This window comes from Mus caroli, chromosome 7, assembly GCF_900094665.2.
Source record: "Mus caroli chromosome 7, CAROLI_EIJ_v1.1, whole genome shotgun sequence".
Taxonomy (NCBI): Eukaryota; Metazoa; Chordata; class Mammalia; order Rodentia; family Muridae; genus Mus; species Mus caroli.
The window spans coordinates 104,123,576-104,147,699 of record NC_034576.1 but is presented as its reverse complement, the minus strand read 5'-3'; the positions used below and the strand labels follow the sequence as shown (position 1 = coordinate 104,147,699).

The following is a 24,124-nucleotide window of genomic DNA, read 5'->3' as shown; positions in this document are numbered from 1 at the left end:
GGTGGTTGGTCCTGAGTGTCTCCAGCCCTCCCAGTACCTCCCCAGGGACCCCTGTGTCTGCTTGTCTTGGTGTGTCTCCTTGGTGTATGTCGATTCCACAGCCTCATGTTGCTTCCTCCTCTGACTGTATTTGGCTCCATCCTCACAACTTGGCTCGTCCCAACTGTTCCCCAAATCCCAGGAGAATGGGATTATGAGACATACAGGGACAGAGACCAATTCAGAAACAAAGAAACACATGAGAGTCAGAAGGGGATAGGAGACAGGATTGGTGAGGCCAGGACCAGCCGGGGAAGACCCCCAACATACAAGGAAACCCTTTAAGGAAACCTAGGGAGGAGAGATTCCTCCTCTACGCTGACTCCTGCCCTTCTTTTCACTCTCTCTGCCCCTGCTGGAATGTGTGAGCACTTTTATTGTTCCTAAAAATAGCCTTTCTTTGGGGGGGGGGGGCTGGTGTTAGGAATCTTCTGGAGAGGATTCATCTCAGGCATGCTCCTGTCTTTGTTTCTCTCTGGGCTCCCTCACCCTGCACAGCACTTTGCTAAAACATAAGTGTGACCCACGAGTTCCCACTCCCCTGTGGAGTGGCCCTGTTCCCTGTTCCTCTGAGGTCTGGGTTCCTAGATTGGGAGGAGCTGTTGGCAACATTCCCATGGCAGCTCCAGAGCAGCATCCAGAGCAGAGGACGCTGACGTTTGAGTTCCTTCTCTGCCCAGTCTCTTCAAACTCAGGCCTTTGCTCAATGGGTGACTTTCACCCCTGACCCTCTTTATCTCCCTTTCAGATTGGCACCCTTGTCCCCCCATTTCCTACACCCCAGCATCCTCTCTTCTCCTGTGACCTTTCAGGCCCAGCCCTGGCCTGGTTCAGGAGCCTGTCTGGTTCCCTGGCTCTCATCTCTATCTCTTCTCTCCCTGCTCCTTACATATAGCAGGGCAGGGGCTAGGCCTCAGGGACCCAGCACATCCTCCAGGGAACCATGGAGTTGCTGGGGAAACCTTGTAGGCTCTGGGGGCCCCATGTCTTGCATCTGTGCTCTCATTGTCCCCTCCAGGTCTCCACCCCCCCACCCCCCGCCATCCTATTTTCATTTGTTCTAGATCCCAAGTGTCATTGTCTCTCTCAATCTCCAAGGGACTCACCTCCTCCCTACCTCCATTTTTCAGCTGAGAGAACCAATCCCCAGAGAAAGGCACAGCAGAAACTGGCCAGGACCTTCGTCACTGTGCATTGATGTACAGGATCCCAGCTGGTGGGGCTCCAGGGACAAAAGCAGGCTCTTCATGCACTCATCCAGCCCCACCCAGTAGCAGGCTGGCATCCAAAGCTATTTATTTGCCTTTGGAGGGCCCAGAAGCTAGAGAACAAACATCCGGATTCTGCAGAAATTCTCCCACTCTCCCTCCTCATATCCTCAGGGCCTGGAAGCTGGGGCCAGACATACATGTACACACACACACACACACACACACACACACTCAGACACACAAACACACAGACACACATGCTTACACAGTTCCATACACACCAGGGTTGGGTGATTGTGAGCCAGGGGTCTCTGAAAGACAATGCCCTCCTCCCAGAGCCTCAGACCCTCTGGGTGATGCAAAACAAGTTTTATTTTGCAAAGGAGACTCTTACAGCATTTGAGACTATTTTCTTGTTGTGAAACTCTGGGTACATTCATCAGAACTGGCTTTTTTTTTAACCCCTCAGTCTTTGGAGAGCTGGGAGCTCTTACTTTACTGGTGACCTAAACACATGCCATCCATAATAGTGTGTCCCTAAGGACCATCACATGACCATAGCGGAATATGTCCCTTGGGTCATGAGAGAAACATCTGTGGTGTGAAAGTATGTGGTCTATGCTTCTGTGGAAAGCTGTAGAAGAGCAAAGTGCATGTATCCATGTATCCGCTGTATCCATGTGGCCCTATGTGTCTAGGCAGGCATGAATACAGTCTTTAAGGCTGACTGAGTCTGCTATGTTCATGAGTGTGTGGCTCTATGGGAGATCATGAATGCCCTGGTGGCTGGTCCTGTGTCTAAATGAGCATATGAGTCTGTTGCTGAGTGTTGGCATCTCCAGAGTCAGAGTCTCTGCCATATGCACAGCTCCTCTCCTCCGTCGCCTTCCTGAGAGCAGGACCCACCTCTCTTCTCCAGCACATGCCACATGTGCTCAACAGATCTTAAAAAGCAACAACAAAACAGCCACACAGCCAACCAACCAAACAACCTCCCTGGCTTCAATGGTCTGATCAGCAAACAATACTTTCCCCAGAGCTAGAATCTACCAAGGTTTGTCTCAGAGGACTGTAGGTGGCTGGTCCACCTTTGGGTAAGTCGAGAAAGGCAAGTCTGCATGAGGAGAGAGAGCCCCAGTTCCAGTCTCAGCTCCTCTGGAGGCCAAGAGATAATATGTATGGCTAAGATGCACTGACCTTGAAGAAAACAAGCAAATTGCAGGTCCCTTTCTCCCTGCCCCACCTCCAGGACAGCCTGGGGACTAGAGGGACTCTGACTCGAATTAGAATGCCACATTTTAGATGAGGCTTGCAGGACAACCCTCCCTCCATTCCCTAACTCCTAGGACTCTCCTGCCTTGACCCAACATTGAACCCTCCATCTCCACGGCCAAGGAAGAATGTCCTACAGGAGCCATGAGGGGCACAAATTGCAGCCGAGATACTGGGCCCATTTAGCCCAGCCTGGGGGCTCTGAGACAGCTCAACCCAACTCTCATGTACTAGGAAGCAGGCCCAGAGTCAGGTAGAAACTCAACCAGGGACACCAGTGTGTATGTGAGAGGGTTGGGGACAGACTCCTGTATCATAGCCTCCAGCTAGGTTTTGGATGACCCAAGTTTGGACTCTGTTGATTCCTAAAAGAAACTGAAGGAGTAGTCAGGGTCCTGGGACAAGCGGTGGACACCTATGTCCTCAGCTGTTTGTGTGAGTCTCCTACCCTTCCCCGCTTTCCCCAGCAGGTCCAGATCCCCCACTGGTGTGATTAACCAAATTATGTTTTTTCTTTCCTTCCATGAGCAAATTGCATCGGTCTTAATTGAATGAGGCCTCAGGAACCTGTGCTGGAGGCTCATGGGCTGGTGAGTACAGCAGGAGTCTGGAAGAAAGGAATGCAGGAACAAATAGAAGCCACAACACTGAACTAGGGACAGGAAAAAGTGAACAGGGAAAGACAAAAGGACTGAGGGCATGAGAGCACACCTCTCACAGGTGCTCCAGTGGGAGCACACCTCTCACAGGTGCTCCAGTGGGAGCACACCTCTCACAGGTGCTCATGGGTGCTCCCATCAGCTCCCATGAAGGTCCAGGTTTGAGGGAGAAGTACCCCCAAGAGGCAGAACCTGGTATGGGAGATTACTTCCTATAATCCCATCAATAGCCTTATGTGGTACTTGGGGGAAACTGAGGCTCAACAAATAAAATGATGAGCTTCAGTGAGAACCTACAGCACTGCCTTTGGTGGGCATGGTCAGCTTCTGAAACCTTCTACCAGGATGAGGTAGCCTCTCCTGTGATTCCTTCCCGGGTATCTGGAGCAGGGAGGGCTCCTCACACCTGGTCACAGACACTATTTCTAGCCCAGCTGAAAATGTCTTTTGTCCATACTACAATGTCATCTATCCCCCATCTCTGACGTCAGCAAGTATGACTGCGACTGACCCCAGACACAGTCGCTCACGAAGCATCTCCAGTCCCTCTCACTCCCACAGAGTTATGCCCTGTGCCACACACATCACCCCAAGATATCACACATGGACACAATCACTGTGACCTTCTCACAGCAGGTCCCACACAGTCGTTGACACAGGGTGGCTCCAGTGTCCACAGTGTCCCACCTTGACTGTCACACAGTGATTCATTCCTGTCACCTCCGCTGGGGATGTCTCACATTCTCTGTGTCACACATCACATCGGGCCAGTGTTGCACCCTGTCACAGCTCTAGGATAGGTTTCCATGCTGGCTCTGTGCCACACTGTTTCATTTCATTGCCACCTCAGGGCCTCTCTGCCCCCCCCATAAATAAAAGAATAAAGGAATAAGTGTGGTTTGAAAATAGCAGGGGGAACACTGGGTAGAAGGGTTGAGAAGGGCAAGACAGAATCTAAGTTAAATGAAATAAAATAAAAATGTTTCAGCAAAATGACCCGCAGAATGAGAGGAAAATACTTGCAAATTTTGTATCTAATAAAGATTTACCACATAAGGAAATCCTGTGACCCAACAGCCACAGAAAGCAAACAATCCAACCTAAAGCATGAACAAAGGACTTGAGTAGACGTTTCCCTAGAAAAGACACTCACGAGATACACAGAGGCTGGCTGTGCAGAAGGATGCGCAACATCTCCAATTGTGTAGAAAAGAAAATGAAAGCCACAGCAAGAGGCCATGTCACACCCATTCTGAAGGCTATTACCTGAGAAATCCGAAAAGAGTGGGGGTATGGCTAAGGTGTGGAGAGACAGACACCCTTATATACCATGGGGAGGACCAGAAACTGATGCAGGGAGACATGATGTGGCCATTCCTAAAACCAATAACACAGCCAAGTGTGCTAGTGCACACCTGTAACTCCAGGACCCAGTGGGCCCAGGCAAGAAGATCACGCATTCAACGCAAACAGGCCTGCAAACAGGTTGGTGCTTGCCACCAACCCTGAGTTGATTCCTGGCATCCACATGGCAGAGGAGAGAATTGACTCCTGCAAGCTGTCTTCTGACCTCCATGTGTGTGCTATGGTATATATATGCACACACACAAGCACAGGTACACATGCACACACACAAATAAAAGGTAATTCTTTTTTTTAAAGAAACTAAAAAAAAAAAAAAGAAAAGAAAAAGAAACCATATAAATCAATTGTGGATCTTTACCACATGGTCCAGCAAAAGTGATTACTGCTATATAGCCAAGGTCATCGAGGCACAGTATTGAAGGGATCTTTGCACGCCCGTGTTCAGAGGTGCCATATCACAGCACCTAGACAGTGGAAAATGACACGAGTGGCCATAAGTGGGCAAACAGATGAGCAAGAAGGTGTGCACTGGAATCAGTTGGCCATAAGAGGAAGAAAGCCTTGTCAAGTGTTCCAACACGGATGGACCTCTAGGACAATATATTCAGTGAGAGAAAGCCAGTTGCCCAAAAGACACACACTGCATGATTCCAATCAGATGAGGCCCCTAGAGACTAGAAAGTAGCAGGAGCTTACCAGGGTCTGGGGCGGGCAGAAGGCTTTTCCACAGGTAGAGTTTGTTTGGGAGATGGAAAGAGTTTGGAGCTTGTTTCAGAAACAATGTAAACAATTTTGTTGGGTTTTTTTTTTGTTTGTTTGTTTGTTGAGACAGGGTTTCTCTGGGTAGCCCTGACTGCCCTGGAACTTGCTCTGCAGACCAAGCTGGCCTGGAATTCAGAGACGTACCTTCCTTTGCCTCCCCAGTGTGAATATATTTAAGGACAGAAAACTCCTCTGCACATATTTTACTGCAATGAAATGGTTTTTCAACTTAAGAAAATTGAAAACAAAAATGAAGAGGGGCTACAAAGTTGATGAGAGTAAACGTGAGCTGCACATGACTAAGTGGTGACCAGTGTCGCCACTGGGTGACTGGACAGTGAGCTGTATTCTTCTTTATGGTATTGTGCTTAAAGCATTTTTATTTGGAGGCAGGTATAATCCCAGCACTCGGGAAGAAGAGACAGAAGCTGGAGAATCCGTGTAAGATTGAGGCCAGCCTGGTCTACATCATTGTGAGTTCCAGGCCAGCCTGGTCTACATTGTGAGTTCCAGGCCAGCCATGGCTACATAATGAGATCCTGTCTCAAAAAAAAAAAAAAAAAAAAAAATTAAAAGTTCCACAAGAAAAATGTCTTCTCTTCCTTGACCGTGCCTTCCGTTTAGCAACTCCATCCCTCCTCTGCATAGCTGAGTCTCAGTGTTCGCGCCAGCATGCAGAGATGCATGGAAGTCAGAGTTAGCCTCAGGTGTCTTCATCAACCACTCTCCACATTAGCTCTTCTACCAGGGTCTCTCACTGACTGTGGCCCTGGGCCCTCGTTCAGCCTGGCTGTTTGGTGAGCAAGCCCCAGCGTTTCTCCTGTCTCTGCCTTCCCAGGAACAATATCACAGATGCAGGCTGCCATACCTTTTTTTTTTCCAGTGTGGAAGGATCAAATGTAGATCCTCATACTGGTCAAGCACTTTGCCAGCTATGCTGTCTTGCCAGCCCACTTCTGGGGTTCTTATTATCCTCTCACGCCCATATGATGACAGTCTCTGCCTTCTCTCTCACCTCCAAAGTTATCAATGTGTTCAATCATTTCAGCCTGCACCCCTCTCAAAGGCTTGTTTCAGCTCTCAGGAGGCTCCCAGGGCCTGCCCAGCTCCCTGCTGGGCCACTCCACTCACCACACAACATACAGCACTTGGGCATCTTTCCAACTGCCTATTGTACTGTTCCACTTCCCTGCCTCTTCCCACAGCATGGTCACACTCGGCATTGCGGGTTCACATTTCATTTTGTCATGACCATTACACATCACACATGCAATGCCAGGCCGAAGGCTGCATGCATCATAACCATTTTCACACACTTGATGTTACCTCCTGTCATATCCTTGTTCACACATTTGGCTTTATCATATCATATCCTTGGGGCACACACTGGGCCTCATGGCCACAAGCTCAAGACCACACCTATTACCACACAGTGTCATTTCCTCAGGTTTATGTATTTGATTCTCATGACGTCACACCTGTTATGTACCCATCATTATCCTCGGAGTCACACACAAGGTCTCACGCACTTAGTACCTCAGAGTGCCACACAACCAGTACTCAGCGACTCATTTGCTCTCTACACAGAATCCCATGATCGATCACGGTCAAATACTTAGTAGTATCACATGTCACAGATCCAATGTCCACACCCCTTAGAATACCCATTGTCCCACCACCTATGTCTCAGTGTCACCGAAGCAGCACCCACACCCACCCCTTTGCTGGGTATAGTCACAGAGCTGCTGCCTCGTGTCAACACTGTTTCCTGTTGTTGTGCTCAGAGACCTCAGCTAAGGCATGTTCCTTCAGAGGTTTCCTGTTGTCAGGGTCCAGTCGGGCTAGGCCCTGTCTGGGACCTACAGCTCGTAGCCAGTCAGCAAACACTTTGGGCTCCTGCTTATTCTATGTGGTCTCATGGGGCTTTTCCTGGTCTCCCCTTAACATACTCAAATTGTCCTAGTGCCTGGGCTTGGGCTGGTCCCATGATATGGGCACAGGAGATACTCACTAGGTACCACATAGGCACCATTGATAGAGTGCCTAGCCCTGTGCTTCCTAGTGAGAGTCCTGACAGGCTACAACAAACATTGTCTGATTGACTTTAGACAAGACCAGCAGGTCTCAGTCTGGAAGCCTGACAGAGGAAGGAGAAGGAGGGCAGATGACAAAAGGTCAGAAGGTCAGAGAGTTAGAAAGAGGAAGCCAGAGGAAGCCACCCCTAAGGAAGGCTCCAAGATCTGGGAAATGAGGTAGAAGAGAAAGAAAAGGCTTAGAGTTGAGGAACCACACAGGAGCAAAGTGTCTTAGAGACAGACGGGAACCTGGCAGCGTCAGGGCTGACAAGGATGAAGACAGGATGAGAGAGCAGAGGTCAGTCTGTGGAATTTAGAGAAAACAGGTTCCTCCCTCCCAGGCCAGCACAGTTCTGATTCAGGCTCCAGTCAGGGAACTCAGGGTACGGCCCCCTCCTTCCTGGCTTTTCCTATGGCCCTACAGATTGTCCCTCTTGGTTGCCAAGGCCCCTCACCTCTTGCCCGGGCCAACCTGCAGGAAGGACACAAGGAGGCCAACGCACACGCTCCCCACACGGCTCGAGATAAATATTTCCCGGGAAACGGAACTTGTTCTCTGAGTGTTTACAGCCAAGGGCCAAGCAGGACAGAGCGGGGGGAGGGGATGGTGTTCCGCTCGCTCTCATGCTCATGCCTGGCCCCCAGCATCTGTCCCAACACCCCTGTGGACCTGCTGTATATCTCTCAGCCATTCCCGTTGTTTCTCTGAGCCTGAGCTTGCCCCCCAGCCTGGCCTTATCTTGGCTTTCATCTTCTTCCTTCTGACTGTGCTTTTCTGATGGAAGGACCTGCCTGTGGGGCCATTCCCACTGTTTTCTCACCAGTCGGGTGTGGACAGATGGATGGGCAGACAGAGAGACAGGCTAGGGTGACAGCTGAGACCTCTTCTCTGGTCCCAAGCCTCTTTATGCCCCAGGCCTGTGCAGCCTGACAGGTGGGCACACACAGATGGCAGGGCCTTGGGGCCCCCATGGATGCCAGATGCTACAGCCGACTTGTTGGCAGTAGCTCCCTCAGGGGCCACAGGGCAGCACTGAGGCCACTTGCTACTGATGTGAGAATTCAGGATGCAGCAGGAACAGCTGGCAGGAGGAGTGCGTGATCAGGAATGCTCAACTAGGCCCGGCAAATGGCTTCACTGTGGCCCTTCAGGCTCACCCCCAGTGCCCAGGACCTATGCTCCACTGACCTGCAGTCCTGCCCCATTGCTCATCTGAGCTCGCTCAAGCCTTGCTCCTCCACAGCACCAACCTTGCTTTGCATGGCTCCCAGATCTGCCCATGGTGAACCAGTGAGCCAGTGCCTGAGCCCCCTCCTCCACCATGGAGCCTTTACTTCACTCCCTAGCTCTGGTCCTTGGTACCCTTCATTGATTCTGTTGGGAGCTGACCCCGTGGATTCTGACAACCAGCTGGTCTCTAGTCTTGACTCTCTCCATCCTTTATGTCTCTGTGAAGTCTCTCAGAAGCCTCCATGACTGCCCTAATCCACCAACTGAGCCTCCTTCTTACCTACTCTAACCCTATACACGGGTATGCTCATCCATGAGAGAAGTCTTTGTTAAGCATCTACTGTATACCAGGCCCCAATGAACCCAATAACTCTGTGTGACGTAACAAGTTGCCCAATGCCCGTGCAGGGAGACATAGAGCTGTGAGTGCCCAGGGAGGGGAGAAGATGGAGTCCACCTGAGGTGGGAAACGTCTCACGTTTAACCCGGAGGTGTCAGTATGAGCAAGTGTGGCATGCGGCTGGGGGGACTGAAGATGGAGCAAAGCCACCGGACCGAAGCACTGACTGTTCAAGGACAAGAAGTGGATGTGAAAGACCCCAGTGGGCCTGGGGAGCAGTGCCATGCCAAGGGATATAGTCTTGATTTTCTCCAAAGGCAGCCACGGAGGTGCAGCGGCTGGACCGTGTGTGCATTGGGGAGCTTGGTATCGGCAGCCGTGCATTTGTTCTATGCCTGCCTTGTCTCCGCACCTGCTGCTATCTTCACCCTGGCTGGAGCTCCCAGGACCCCACATAGTCCCTGGTCCCAGCTCGGAGATATTAGCTTGGTGCACTTAGTTCACCAACCTGAACTGTCTCTACTGAGTATGATGTCGTCCCAGGGTCTGGATCTCAGGATTAGCCAGAAAGGCTCCTCCCTCCCGCTGGCCAGAGGCCAGGGAGCCATCCCTAAAGAGTATGCTGAACCAGTACCTGCTGGGTAGGGAGGTGCTGACAGCATGGTGACTATTGCTGCTACCAAGCCAGTGCCAGAAGAATGTCCTGAGCCCACAGAACTTTACAAGCCTCACTTCAGTCCTACTGCGTGCACTGCCTTGTGTGTGTGTGCTGGGGCCGGGGGATAATTTAGTCCCAACTATACAGATCACTGAGCAAGAAAGCTCTTCCCATAACCTGCTGTGGCACAGGCCTGGGTCTGGGCCTCACATGAACCCTGCAGCTTCTCTCAGGCTAATGCTGATAACGTTGCATTTCTGTCCCAGTGACAGTGGGAGATCTTTTTTTGTTTGTTTGGGCTTTTTTGTCGTTGCTTGCTTGTTTAGTGTTATTTTGGGTTCTGAAGACAAAGTACTTTGTATCCCAAGCTGACCACTGAGCCTGATGTGTGCAGTGCTCAGGATGGAACCCAGGGCCTTTGTTCTACTAAGCACGCTGCCGACCTGAACTATATCCATTGGGAGATCTCATCTCTGCTTACAAAGGAGGAACATGGGTTCAGGATGGCTGCATGGCAGACCCAGACCAGAGCAGGTTCTCCCAGATGGCAGAGCTGATGATAACCATCCTTTGAGATGAGTGAAGGGTTGTGGGTAGAACAGAGCTGAGATAGCCCCAGTCTGAAATCCTTAATGAGAGTGAGAGGGAAACAGGACCCAACAGGAAAGGGAGAGAGATGACAGCAGAGAACAAAGGCTTGCTCAGGGGAGGCCTCATGGAGAGGATGCTACTGCTGGAATGGGGAAGGGACTGGATGTGAATTGCAGGCAGGAGGGCTAATGGGCGAGGGACAGAGTCTGCACACAGAGACACAGAACCTGGAGCCAGGCTCCTTCAGCCTCCACAACCCTAGAGGGTCTCAGCTTCTCCAAATCCCTCCCCTTGTGGCTTCCTGGGCTGGTGACAAATGCAGTCTTCCCTGGCGGGTGGCCGAGGCTGCTGAGACACTGCTGGCTCCCAGGAACACCATCTGTCCCAGCTCTGGTGGGAGCTCCCACCCATGGGGAATGCCACGGCAATAAATAAATTAATAATGACGCTCTAGTCCCTCTCCCTTCCTTTGGCCAGCACCTAGCATCAGGACCCAGTCCCATTGCAAGGGACATACTCAGTCCTGGCCTCATGCTACAGTAGGAAAGCCATGTTGAGCCCCTGCCCCAAACCCTGGTGGACATCTCTTTCTCAACTTAATGAATGGACAGGGAGGCATCTAGCCTCAGCTCTACCCTGCTCTGAGTCTTGCCTTCCCCCAACCCTAGCTTATGCTAAGAGCTGTACAGGGCACATGCTCACAGGGCTTGGCACCATGGGGCTGACACTGGCAACAACGTCTTCCCCTCAGTTTTCTTGGGCACACTGGCAGACACAGGAACCAGTGCACATGCACGCACGCACGCGCACACACACACACCACTCTGTTTCAATCTTCCAGACCCACAGTTTACCCCCATTTTTGTTACCCGTTGAACATGGAAGGTTAAATCAAGGCACCCCCCCAAAGACAGTCGGAGCTGGGCTGGTGTCCCTCCATCAGTGGAGGTAGGGAATAAGAAACACAGATTCCAGGCTTAGGGAGCTCGTAGTGCAGGGGCAAGCCAGGCATACACTCAGAGTCACAGTATGAAGAAAGCAGGGTTCTTACGGCACACAGTGGGCAAAGACAACAGGTTGCCCTAGCACCCAACCGCCAGGTGGGAGAGCTCAGAGGAGGAGGCGTGAGCCGGCTGGGGCTGGAGTTGATGGAGAGTGGGAGGAGGTTATCCTGGAGGAGGGGGGCTAGTGCAGAGCCCAGGACTGTTCAGGATGTCAGCAGCAGGTGTTTGGTGAAGCAAGAACGGACGAGGGAGATTATGGTAGGCCGGGGCTTTGGAAGGTCAGGAGGATGGGGACCATGGAGAGTGTGTGAGTAGACAGGTTCAAATTTGGGTGTTAGAAAGATCCTTTCGGCAATCGCGGGGAAGGTGGGGACAATTGGGAGCAAGCAGCCAATGCGTGTCGGGGGCATGGCCAGTGCAGGGGTGGAGATGGGAGAGGAGCTCTGCAGTGGGCAAGGACTCGGAAGGACATAGAGAACCAGAGAGGAGTCAGAAGTGGCTTCCAGCTGAGGTGAGGACAGAGAGCCTGCCCTCCAGGCTGGGCACGGAGTAAGAAGATGGGTCTTGGCATGTGTGTGCCCTTAGGCTGGAGAGGGTGGGCGGGGGATGCAGCTCCAGCCTCCAAATCCTGCACCCCACCCCCAGTGCCCACTGAGCTCTCACCTCCAGTTGGTCGTCTCTACTCCCTGGGGGTTCTGGCTTCTGTGCAAGGGGGTCCTGGCTGGCTGCAGAGACAAGAAGGCCAAGGGCTGAGGCCTACCAGGCCTTCTCCCATTCTCCCCAGTCTGCCCTCCCTGCTTGTGCCCGGCTCTCCCTACAACACCCTTCTTGATCCCTGGGCATCTTTGTCTGCTTTTTCTCAACTCTGAGAACAGAGACACATTTTGCCTTTTTGCCTAGAGTTCCCAAGTTATAGACATGAACACCGTTCTACTCATCCTGAGGTCCCTCCACTTCTACTTTTCTCTCCAGGAAACCTCAGGCCTTCCTAAACCTCAGTTTCCTTATCTGTAAAATGGAATCAGAACACCCACCTGAAGTAGTCAGTGACTCTCCAGAGTGGGCTGGGCCCTGGCTCTCAAAGTCCAGAGATGCTGAAAATCCCAAGAGCTTGTGACGTGTGTGCAAACAGCTATCAACAATCTGGCACTGAGACCTCTGGGCCTCAACTGGACCTCTACCCAGTTCTCCCAGCGCCACCTCCACCACCCCCAGAGTGCTGCTAACAGTGCTGCTTCAGGCCTGACAGACCAGCGACCTGCTCACTGATTCTCAGAGGTCGACCACTCAGGCAACTTGGAGAAGCCCCAGCTTCTCTGCCAAGCACTGTCCTGGGCCAGCTGCAGTCTCCTGCCCCTCCCCCCGCCACCTCCCCACCTCCCAAGCATGTCCCAGCATCGGACAGGCGGTGGGATATTCTGAGCCTGGCTTCGTTCCCGTCAGCTGCTGGCCTCCATGCCAGCCTGGCGAGGGTGCAGGGACTGATTTGATTTGGCAGCTTCGGAAGCCTGTGGTGGGGACAGGGTGGGGAGAGGGGGAGGGGGACAAAACACCCATCCCCGAAAGGAAATAAACAGCCGGAGGCGCTCGCTCTGTAGGATGGGGGAGACACAGTCTGGCATGGGGAAGAGCTAAGTTCCCTGCCTGGCATCCCTCTCTTCCCCACCCAGGCACTGGACACCTGCCTGTGGCTATAGGAGTCTCTGGCCCTCATGGGGGTAATGGGGGAGGTGATAGTGGCTGCACCTGGTATGTGGATGCTTGTGGAATGACCCTGTCAGGTGTCTGTTTGTCTCACGTGTCCCCTATGTCTGGTGGGGTTTCCTGGTTTGCTACATATTCGGCTAGTCCTGAGTGTCACTCAGGTGTCTGTATGTAGAGTGACAGTCTAGGAGTGGCCATCTCCCCAGACAAGTGTGGCTGAGTGGCTAGACCTCTACAGGGGACCGATCATAACCCAGGACACGACAAGATCACCTCTGCTAGCTGCTATAGGGTCTGGCATTTGTTGGCTCCAGTCTGTCCCTTCCCTGTGTGCAATGACCCCGCTAACTCTGCCTTGTCCTGCAGAGGAAATGACGAGCGAGGGCTGAGATAAGTATCTGACCCTAGAGGACATCCCCCTTGTGCACAGAACATCTGCCTCCTCGTCCCCACAGTCCTGAATGCCCTCCTCTCCCAGGAGAACACAGAGTGGAAGAGAGCCTTTACCACCCTCAGAGACTCCTAAGGAGGGCTGCTCCAGTTCAGACACCGAATCTCTCTCTCTCTTCCAATCCCCTCTACTTGACCCCAAGTATAGGGAACTGGAGGAGGGGAGAATCTCAGTTGGGCATTCACAGGCCTTCCCCAGTTCTAATGCCGATCCCTGCCGCATCACACACTTCCCTGCCCCCATGCCTGAGAATACGGATTTACCTGTCCATATATCGCCAGTAACCTAAGAACCTGACCTCTCTGGATTCAGTCAAAAAAACTACCACGGGGTATCGGTGCTCTCGATTCTTTGACCTCTGTGCCAGAGGGCACACAAAACCCTTAGTTCTAAAGGGGAACAGGACAGGGCTATGCCCAAGTTGCCAGGTGGGGCCGTCAGGGTGGGGCGGGGCCTGCTTTGAGAAGATGCAAAGTCTTATCTGTCAGTTCCTCCTCATTGTCCCACTGTCCTCTGGGGAGCCTCTTGGCTTTCCCACCCAGCCACAGGAAGCTGAGTTGCTCCTGAAGACTGAAGGGAGGGATCTCACTGTGGAGGAAGGCATGTCCCCAGCTGTCACTGAGAAACTAGTGAGGTGGGGCCCATCTGCAGGACCCTGAAGGGCTTCACACGAGATGCTGGGGGGCGGGGGTGTTACAGCAAAGAGAAGACGGTAGCAGCCACAGTGACCTCCTTTATATCTGGTCCAGTTTTAACCTGGATGGGATTTGTTTGTGCTTGTGATATCTTTGCACATGTCTGTGTGTCTGTATGCACGGGTACCCATACCAGACATGGAGGGTCAAGTTGAGTCCCAAGGTCAGGGTTTGCCAAATGGAATGGCTATCTAGACATCAGAGACAGTGGAGAAGACAGGGCTGAGCAAAGAAGACAGACAGCAGCTTGGGGCTGTGGGGTAAGGCTAAGAGAGGGTAGCTGGGCTTCAGGAAGTTCCTGTGTATTCTGTGTCTATCATGGTCAATTCCCAAACCCTGGACACCCGAGGCGAAGGGCAAGGTGTGCCCATGACCTAGAGGAGAGGGGCACAGCACAGAGATCTGCCACCGCCTACTGTGTCACTTTAGTCAGGACCTTTCCCTCTCTGAAGCAACGCCTTCATCAGAGGAAAAGGGTTCGACTTGATCTTCTAGGACATTTCCTAGGCTGGCTTTTGAGAGAGTCACACCTGTACAACCAGAAATAGAGACCTATAGGGATGGGAGAGTGCCTGGGGCTCCTGGCCAAGAGAGAGTATGAGAGAACAGGAGTGGAAGAGCAGAGGGGAAAGCCTGGCTGGGGAACCACAGGAAGGCTCTCTGAGAGCCAGTCAGCTGCAGAGGGTTCCCTGCAGGAGACCCTACTCTTGAGACCGAGACAAGAGGGAGTATACAATGGAGCCTTGTGGATGAGGAGAACAGCTGTCTCCCACCTGCTTTCTAGCCTGTGGGAGGAGAAGGCTGGAGGGTGGCAGACAGGGACTCTGCCCTTGAACTTGAGTCCTTCCTCCAATCCTGTCTCACAGAGATCCCAGGGGAAGGGAAAGGCTGGGTGGCAATGAGGTGCACCTGGGGAATCGGGGAGCCCTAGGTCAGACCTGTTAGGTAATGGACTAGTTTTGATTTGGCAGCCTACTAGGCTGGGGAATTCTGGACATGCAGCCTTGACAGGCTTCTGCGGGGTTCACCAAGGTTAGGCTTTAAAAGGCAAGATCTTCTCTTTGAGCCAGGGTTCCTTTCCTGGCCTGGGTAATGAGGCACAAGCAGGATTCAAAAGGCAGTGAGGTACTAGACTACAGGGCTGGTTTTGTGACAAACTGCACGGTGTCTGAGACTCAGGCCAGTCTCCATCAGCTCTTCTAGGCCCCCTAAGCCTCAGGATAAGAGCTGAGTCTGTAGGGAACACAGAGACTATCCTCCAGTTACTCTCTGGGTCCCCAGTCCTCACTGGCAAAGGTTCCTGCATCTGCACACCCGCATCCAGGAAGTACTCACGTCCTGTTTTCCCCTCAGGCAGCTGTTGAGAAAAGGGGTAAGCAGGCCCCTCCTTCTGTCTACATCCATCTACAGCTCTATGAAGACACCTCGAGGGCTGGGAAGAATGGTGCTCTTTGGGGGATGCAGGCAGTGGGTGATGGGACTGACTGCTATGGCATACAAGCTTAGAAAGTGGCAGGTCCCTCACGTGAACATGCACTAAGTCTGCCGTGGCAGGGGCGAGCCCATGTGACCAGGCTAAAAGGGTCACCATCTCCTGTGATGTCAAGGCACCCCCTCCTCCCCTCCTTCCCTTGGGGGGTGGAGCTGCCATCCCTCCCCAAGCTATCTGTCTCCATTGTGTCTTGTTATGTTTTTAATAACTGAACATTGACATTAACAAGGCAGGTGGCTGCAGCTCTTCCCAGCAGCCCCATTTAGCATCATTGAATCATCAAATCATCAGATTCTAGAATCCTTGCATGCACAGAATGTCCGCATCTTGGGCTCCCAGAGTCCCAGCATCTTAAAATCACAGAATGTAGGATTCACACAGCCACACACCCACCCAGCCCTGGGCTGAGAGCTGAGAGTCATAGAAGGCGATCATCCTCCCAGTGAGATGACAGTCCCTCAGGAGCTGGCACTCATACAGCCCTCAGAGCCATGGGCCTCCAAACTTCCTCGCTTAACAAGTGAGAAAATGCAGAAGGAGTGCACCCCAAAGCAAGGAACCCAGCAATGCCCAGCCTTGACACTGCACAGCTGCACCTATACAGGTTGGTGTTTCTGACGACTGGACAACCTTCAAGTTCTGAAGACCCCATGCTTGCATGGGGTCAGCTGCTGCCCGCCTCCCCGCCCCTCTCAAGTGTCCTTTCCGCCTCTTCTCATTCTTTTCTCTTCAATACCTTCAGCCTGTCTCCACCACCGTCCACCCTGGTGTGCTAACCAACCGTGCATGGGGGTTGCAAAGGGCTAATTCCCTCCGGGCAAGAGACAGGAAAAGCAAAATGTCTTCCTTCACCCCAGGCACCAGCTGGAAAGGAAGGGCAGGCTCCTCAAAACAGGAAGGCCGGGGCCCTGGGGGGTGACCACATCAGAGACAGTTCACAGAAGTCTGAGCTATAAAGTCCAGGGAAGCAGCAGTCTACAATTTACATGAGAAGGGTCAGGTACATTGCTCATTTTCATAAATTTACATTTCTTCTCATATATTTTTTTGGATTTGAAGTCTACTAATTTTTGCAGCTTGTTTTAGTTTTAGTTTTAGTTTTAGTTTTAGTTTTTGTTTTTGTTTTTGTTTTTCCAGTTCTGAACATGCTTGCTGCCCAGGGCAGAACACCAGTTGCCCACATATGGATTGATGAGAATACAGCAGCCCTGAGTGGGATCCAAGTCCCCTGTTAGTCTGGTAGCTGGTGACCTCCTGGCTGGTAACCTCCTGGGAGGTACTCCTTGGATTCAGGCCCAGGCTTGCACCCCCACACCATCTCCTCTCTTGGGCTCTCAGAGGCTACATAGAGCCCACCCAGTCACCTCACTTCTCCCCTTCTCCTCCCACCTCTGTTGCTGGGCTCCCTATCCCAGCACAGAGTCCTTGCCCTGCCGTCCTTTCCCTGACCAGGTCCCATCATCCCCAGCATGGACTGCAGCAGCCTAAGCCTCAGTTTCCACTCCAGGAAGCGGCACACAATCCTGCACAAGCCAGACATCCAGTTCCTCCTCTCATGCCGACTCCCTGGAAAACATCCAGAATCTTCAACATGGTTTGTAAGCCCTGAACATCTTGGATCCTGCCAGCCTCACCAGCCACATCTCCTGTCTCCTGATGTCCTTCCCCTGCCTTGGCCACCTTGGCAGTCCAGGGTTCAGGTCCATAAGCACAAACATGGGGCTTGAGAGTGCCAGTCTTCTTCCCTGTGTCTGCCACCAAGCCACCACAGTTACCATCCTCCTTTCTCCAGGGTGTTCTCTAGGCTTATCCCTAGGCCCTCGGAGTTGTTTCTTTCTGAAAGCTACCTAGCTTGCTCTTCCTCTAACCCTGGGCTCAGGGCCCCAGTCGGCTCTGCCTTAGTCACACACATCAGCCTCTGTCTGGGTTCTCTCCCGCCTCACCCCTGGCACCCGCGTCTGAGCTACCTGCCACGGGCTAGTATTGCGCAGACTTGAGGACGCTCATCTCTCACCTCGCTATTAACAGAGCGTCCACCTAGGAAGGCCTGGCAGTATATAGAGTTAGGACGGGCAGAGCAAGGGGTGCAAGAACCCCGGGAGACTGGGTTAAAGACTACAGAAAGCATTCAGCCCAGTCCTAGAGTCACCAGAGCAGCCATCAGAGTAAGGACAGAATATCCATGGCAAAGACATTGTGTTCTCAAGCCCACGAGAGCAGGTACCAGAGGAATTGGCTGAACATTCAAGGAAGGCTTCTTGGAAGAAGGGTTTCTTCTTTCTTGATTGAGACAAGGAAGGTGATTGAAATGAGAGGTTGGGAGCAAGGACATTCCTGGGAGGTCAAAGTCAGAGGGGCTGGAGGCCTTAGGATGCAGGGAAGAACGGACATAGATAGCATGATGCTCACCCCATGGCCAGGGCGGGCACAGCTGGTAGGCTGGCAGGCAAGAGTGCCCCAGCTGTGGCTGGGAAGCATTTCCTGTCTCTTTGCCAGGGGGGTCATTAATAATCATTTACCCGCCACAGGCAGTACAGAGGCCAGCCAAGGAACAGCATGGCGCTGGGGCCAGAGCCCAGCCTGGTGGCCAGGAAAGCTGGACAGTGGTATCAGCTCTGCCACACACTGTGAGCCCTGGCCCAGCCATCTCTCTTCCTCTCTGGGAATGTTAGAGGGATGAGGTTCTGGGAGGAACTCCCCTGCTCAGGACTTCAGTTCCTCTAGCTGACAGCGTGGGCTGCCAACCCTCCAGGGCAATCCAATAGCAAGTAGGAGACAGACCTAGTTTGGAACACAGGAAGCCAGACCCCAATGGGTTGGATATGGAAGACTCCATAGAACCAAGTGCAATTTAGGCTGGGGAGGTGCTGAGAGAGGCATGAGGAGGGGCTGGTGCACATGGAAGCTAAGAATCCCACCAAATGATCCTAATGCGTTAAACGGTACCTGTGTGGCTGAGCAGGACCTCCGCCAACACTTGTAGGCATTTGCATGAGTTCAGCCGATAGGCAAGATGTCATCAAAGGACCCCACAAATTAGAAAGAACTAGCTAAACGATGATGGCGACCACAATTATGACAGTGACTCAGCCAAAGACGATGGGTAAAAAAGGGAGCAAAAAGCTGGAGACCAGGGATGGCGACCAGAAGCCAGGCAGCGAGCGCTGCTGGCGTAGTTGGGCAGACACAGCATGATTTCCTACCACAGTTCCACACCCACCGCGCACTGCTTCAAGGCCCAGCTTATGCACAACCCACTTGAAGAATCTTCTAGAAGGTAATGCTGAATAAGCCCCAGCCCCTTTCTAATTAACTGGGATGGCTCTGTGCCTCCAACTTAGGAGTCCTGAATGTTCTTTAACAACACCTGTTGGGAGTGCCGGGAAGGGCTGTCCCAGAGCATTCTCTGGAAAGTATGATGTGAATCTCTATTGCCTGGGACCTCTGCCATCAGACTAAAGGGTCCCCAAAAATTTACCAGGTCAACCCTTTCCGGTAATGGGTTCTGTGAGAACAGTGTCTGTCTCTGATGTGGGGTCAACAAAGGCAGATACAAACTGAAGTCTTTCTGACTGTCTCCTAGTCTGACGACATAGTGAAGGGAGGAGGAGAGGGGAGCACGGAGCGGGAGGGGGAGAGCTTTGGTAAAGTATCACCGAGGTGATATTGACCCAAAAAGACAACCTAACCATTCCGGTTTGAACAGTATACTGTTTTCAGGTTTGGTCAACTCCAGGCACAGTCTGCTCTGGTATAGAGGGGCACCTCCAGAGACACCACCCAACCTTTTGGTCAGTGCTAGACCCTCCCTTCTGCTGAGGTTGTAGTAAACACAGTAGACTTGCTGACACGTGTATCCTCTCCCCACCCTCTAAAACCTGGCCCCAAACACGGGACAAGCTAAGAGGAAAAGAACAAAGGTTCTCTGACCACAACATCACCCGCCGCCCGCCTGTCCAGCGCCTGCTCAGCAGGAAACTCAAGACAAAGGCTTTGGTCAAAGTGAGAAGGATGAAGGGCAAAGGCTAGGGGCAGCCTGGGTTGGGAGGGCAGGCGAGGGCATCTCTAGGGACTTGATTAGAAGGAAAGCAAGGACAGGAAGGCAGCCAAGCCTGCCTTGCACATATACGTCATTCCACAAACATTTATGGGGCACCTGCTGAATTCACACATGGCCAAACATAATATACCTCTTTTCTCACACCACACACCTTATGCACACACTCCACTGCCCAGACCTCAGTCCTGCCCCAAGGCATCCCTAACTCATCCTAACTCACTGTCCATGCCCCACACTCTCCTCATCACATGCAAACAGCTCCCAGGGAGAAAAGATCACAGAACCCACACCTCACACTGAAAAAGTCACACGGCTCACACCCACACCCACACTTCACACCACACTCAGACTCCATCTCCCACCGTGCACCTCACACACCTCACACTCACCTTCCTAGCCACAGATGCATGTACCCAACTAAACACACACATGCACACACACACATACCACTCAGACACAGAAGCACGTGTGCAGACATCTTCTGCATAATTTGCATGCTTAATGTCAGACTAAAATATCACCCATTTGTAGACACACAAAGTCCTTCAGTCTGGAAACTGCTTTCTCTTGCCCACCCTCCAACCTGGTCAACCAGCTGCTGAGTAAACCGGACCCTGGGTCTTGGCTGCACCTGGTCTCGTCCATAGTTGCACAAACAGTCACCAAAGGCACATAGCACACAAACACTAACACACAGGCGTCCAGATATTTTCTCTAAGCAAACCCAGGATGTACCATAGTGACCCTAAGCTACCCAGGAGGCTAGAAGCACACCCAGACATGAACCTCCACTCCTCTCTCACAGGACATCCATTCGAAACCAACAGGACCATACTAGGACTCATTCTGACCACATACTGCAGACAAATAGCATGTATAGCCACTTATTCAGTCTTCAACATGCAAGCTGTCCCTATAGCATCACAATGCCATGACAGATACAACCACATGCACACACCACAGTCACTCGCTGTGCTACAACTCCCACCCACAATCCTGCCACTGTAGTCACACAGAGCATGTAACACCACAGACTCACAATCTCCATACTGTCATCTCCCCATGCTGAATCTCATTCAAATGATGTGATTATACATAGCACAACATATATGATTACACACTCAACACATGCTATGCACACAGGAACCCTCACATAAGCACATATACCCCAGACTCACCCATCCCTCACCACAGGTGAAGGACATTTACCCCCTCTCTCTATCCCCAAACCCAACTGCCCCAGTCACTACCAGGACAGCTGGGATAAGGAGATATAATGTATAAGTTATAAATACCAGTGTCCCACCTCACGATCCCTACCCACCATATATTTTGGGCACCCTGAGGCTACATTCTCCACATTTAAGCCCTTGGACTTGAGTCCATCCTATGCCATACCTGAGAACACAGGCACAGGTGGAGGTCCTAGAGGCTCCAGCCCTGTCTTCTGAGCCAGTTCCCCCACGACCCAAAGTAGAGGCAGACATGTAGGGAAGGCATGGTCACAGAAAGACCCTAGCACAAAGATAGAGACCTACAGAAACGGAAGGGCTGAACAGACCAGGAGAGGTAGGCAGCCTGGAGCAACACACTAAACAAGAGAACAGCAGAGGGGCCAAAGGACGATGCACTCAGAAATTTGGGAACTGGAAGAATGATGTGGGACTATCACATCTAGAGGCTGGGAGGCAACAGGAGGAGACTGGAGGTCTGTGTAAAAGGTGAGGACTGGGAGGGGGGAGTCTGGCAGAGGAGAAGAGAGAATCTGGGTTTTAAAAGGGGGTTGGACCCTTGGGTTGGGTGGAAGATGGTGACTAGAATCTAGATGATTAGTAAGGATGGGGAGTAAGACTTTATAAAATAGAAGATAGAGGTTTGGGGGTGAGGTCTCACTTATGAGGTAAAGCTCTCTGCAGCCAGGGGCTTAGAGGATATGGGTGTGCCTGGAATCTGATATGTACAGTAGAGAGCCAGAGGTTTGGGAAGGGAGTGGGGCTAACCTGGGAGGAGGGAACTCCGGGCTTATACAGAGCTGTTAATGTGGCTGAGGGGGGCAACGAGGATTAGGACTTCGGGGTTTGGGATGGAGGAGTTCTAGATGCGAAGCGGAGTCAGAATCTGGAGTGGCGTTTGAGCTATGAGCCGAAGAATCAAGGACCCCCTCTGGGTATGGCTGCAGTCCCATTCAGTACAAGACGGGTTCCAAACTAAGGGAAGGGTCTCTCAGGAGAGAGTAGACCGTGGGGCAGACGACTGCAAGCTCTTCAGAGGTCGGGCCCTCACCGTGCTCTCCCCGGACACCCGCTTCTCCCTGTTACCCAGAATGGGGGGGGGGGGGGGCTCCTACCTGCAGGCTGTCGGCGCATGGCTGCGGCGGCGGCTCGTCCGGCTTGAGGAAGACCTGCTGGCCCCGCCTGAGGAATTGGACAACAGCGATGAGGATGTGGTGCAACACCAGGACCATGCTCGCAGCCGCCCGCCCGCCCCTCCAGCCCGGCCCGCTGCACTCGGTCAGCCTGTCCGCAACAGCTTCGCCGGTCCGCGCGAGGGTCCGCCCTGGTCCCGCCCCCGTCCCGCCCCAGGCCTCCAGGCCCCGCCTACGTTTCTGCTACGGGGGACAGCACTTCAACGCCTTCCAAAGATCGGACCCCACCCGATCCCGGCCGGCTTGCTCTCTGCCAGGCCTTCACCCTCTTAAGTCTCCTGCAGCGGGTCGGCTACGAGGGCTCCCCCTCCTCGGTCGCCTCTCAGCCTTCGCTGCCTTCTGCTTATCCTATCGTCACTCCTCCTATGTGGTAGGGCCCCTCCCAGAGTCCCGCGCACTGTCGCACCACATTCTCTCCCCATCACTTGGACTTCAGTAGCCCGGCCAGAACCCCGAGGCCGAGTCCAGCGCAGTGCGGGGAGAGGAGCCGCGGCCACAGTCCGGGAGCCCCGAGGTCCCTTCACTCCTTCCAGTACAGAGGGTAGAGGAAAGTGAGGGAGAAATTTAGAGGTCGCTCCAAAATGGGACGAGCCCTGAAGCGGTAGCAGATTTGTGAAGGAGACACGTGCGCCCTGACACACACAGGCGCACCGTTCCCAAATGTGGGGTGAGAGCACTGGGTTCCTAAGGCTACCAGGTAGGCCTGCATCGGCGTCCCAGGAGGCTGAAGAGGGTGCGAGCCCCAGGGCCATCTCGTCCGTAGTTCCGCGGTGGGACCCCGAGAGCTGGGAGCGCATTTCTCTGCAGAGCGGCCTCTGTGCTCAGGCGCTTGCAGCAGCCGTGACGCTCCTGCGCCCCCTGGTGTTCTATCGCAAAGGTACACCCTGACCCCAGTAGGGGTTGGCTGGAGGGATGAGGGGACATTTGTGCAACTTGGGTCAAACCCCTTGCCTGGACCACCCTGTTTTCTAGCCTCTGCTTGCTATAAGATGGGCTAAGGCACAGGACGAGTCTATATCGAATGGTGAATTTGGGTCTTCCTGGATTTTGCCAGTGTAACTTTAGCTAGATCCCCTTCCCATTGGGTGTCAGTTGTCCCACAGGGCTGCCAGAAGACAAAAACTTGGAATGATGGTGAGACAGACTCCTGACAGCCCTCACTATGACCTTCCCTGGTTCTCCTTTCTGCGCTACTGCCCCTCTTCCTGTAACTCCCTCTCCCCCCAGCCCTTGGGAGGTGACTCAGTGAGCCCCCTGCTCCCTGCCTCATAGATGTGATTCATTTGGGCCCTTTCCCCCTGGGGAGCAATTTCCCCAGTGTTGAGTCACTGAGCCCAGTGCTGGACACGGTCCCAGCACCTGGCACAGGCTTGGAAGTGTCCTAGCTGTCCCAGTAGCTCAAGGGGTGATCTTCCACACAAGGATTTTTTCCCCCTCCTAGCTGAGCTTCCAGCTTCCAGTGCTCAACCATCCTTAGTGGGGGACTCTACCACGAGCACCATAAAACCTAAATCTCTCACTTGGCATTACAGACCTTCCACAGCTCAAACAACCCTGATTGTTGACCAGCTCTGACAACCCCCATCCCTTGTTTTTATACAGCCCTTTTCTTTTAGACAGCAGCTGCCTCATTCTTGACTCCTGGTCTGTCATGGTGCCACCCTGTCCCCTGCTAACCATTCAAGAGCAACTCAGAGGCCATCTACTCCAAGACCCCTTTTCTGGATTCCACATCAGTGATCGGGGGGGCAGGGGGGGCTTTTGTATCCTTCCTGGGAGTCATGTCTGGAGATGAGATCTAAGCCAATTGCTGCTGCTTCTTCTTCTTCTTCTTCTTCTTCTTCTTCTTCTTCTTCTTCTTCTTCTTCTTCTTCTTCTTCTTCTTCTTCTTCTCCTCCTTCTTCTTCTTCTTCCTTTTTTTGAAACAGGGTTTCTCTGTGTAGCTCTGGCTGTCCTGGAACTCACTCTGTAGACCAGGCTGGCCTTGAACTCAGAAATCCACCTGCCTCTGCCTCCCACGTGCATCTTCTTAATAAAGCAGTTTGTCCTACATATTAACATTATAGAACATGACATGCATGGGCTAAGAT

At 52.7% G+C, this 24,124-nt stretch overlaps 1 protein-coding gene across 9 annotated transcripts in view; it reads right to left on the bottom strand.

The window, feature by feature from the left end:
* Pde2a (phosphodiesterase 2A) overlaps positions 1 to 24,124 on the bottom strand; it is a 90,242-nt gene that overhangs the window by 38,870 nt on the left and 27,248 nt on the right. For 2 of the 9 annotated variants that reach the window (XM_029479520.1, XM_021166409.1), the window contains exons 2-3: positions 21,957 to 22,023; positions 11,871 to 11,932 (exon numbers count right to left, since the gene is read on the bottom strand). In XM_029479520.1, coding sequence (XP_029335380.1) covers positions 11,871 to 11,932; positions 21,957 to 21,975 — 81 coding nt within the window. In that variant the 5' untranslated portion in view covers positions 21,976 to 22,023. Of the gene's footprint in view, positions 1 to 11,870; positions 11,933 to 12,241; positions 12,454 to 21,956; positions 22,168 to 22,210; positions 22,399 to 22,685; positions 22,802 to 24,124 lie in introns of those variants that run through there. The other 7 variants (XM_029479517.1, XM_029479518.1, XM_029479519.1 and 4 more) reach the window with 6 other exon arrangements.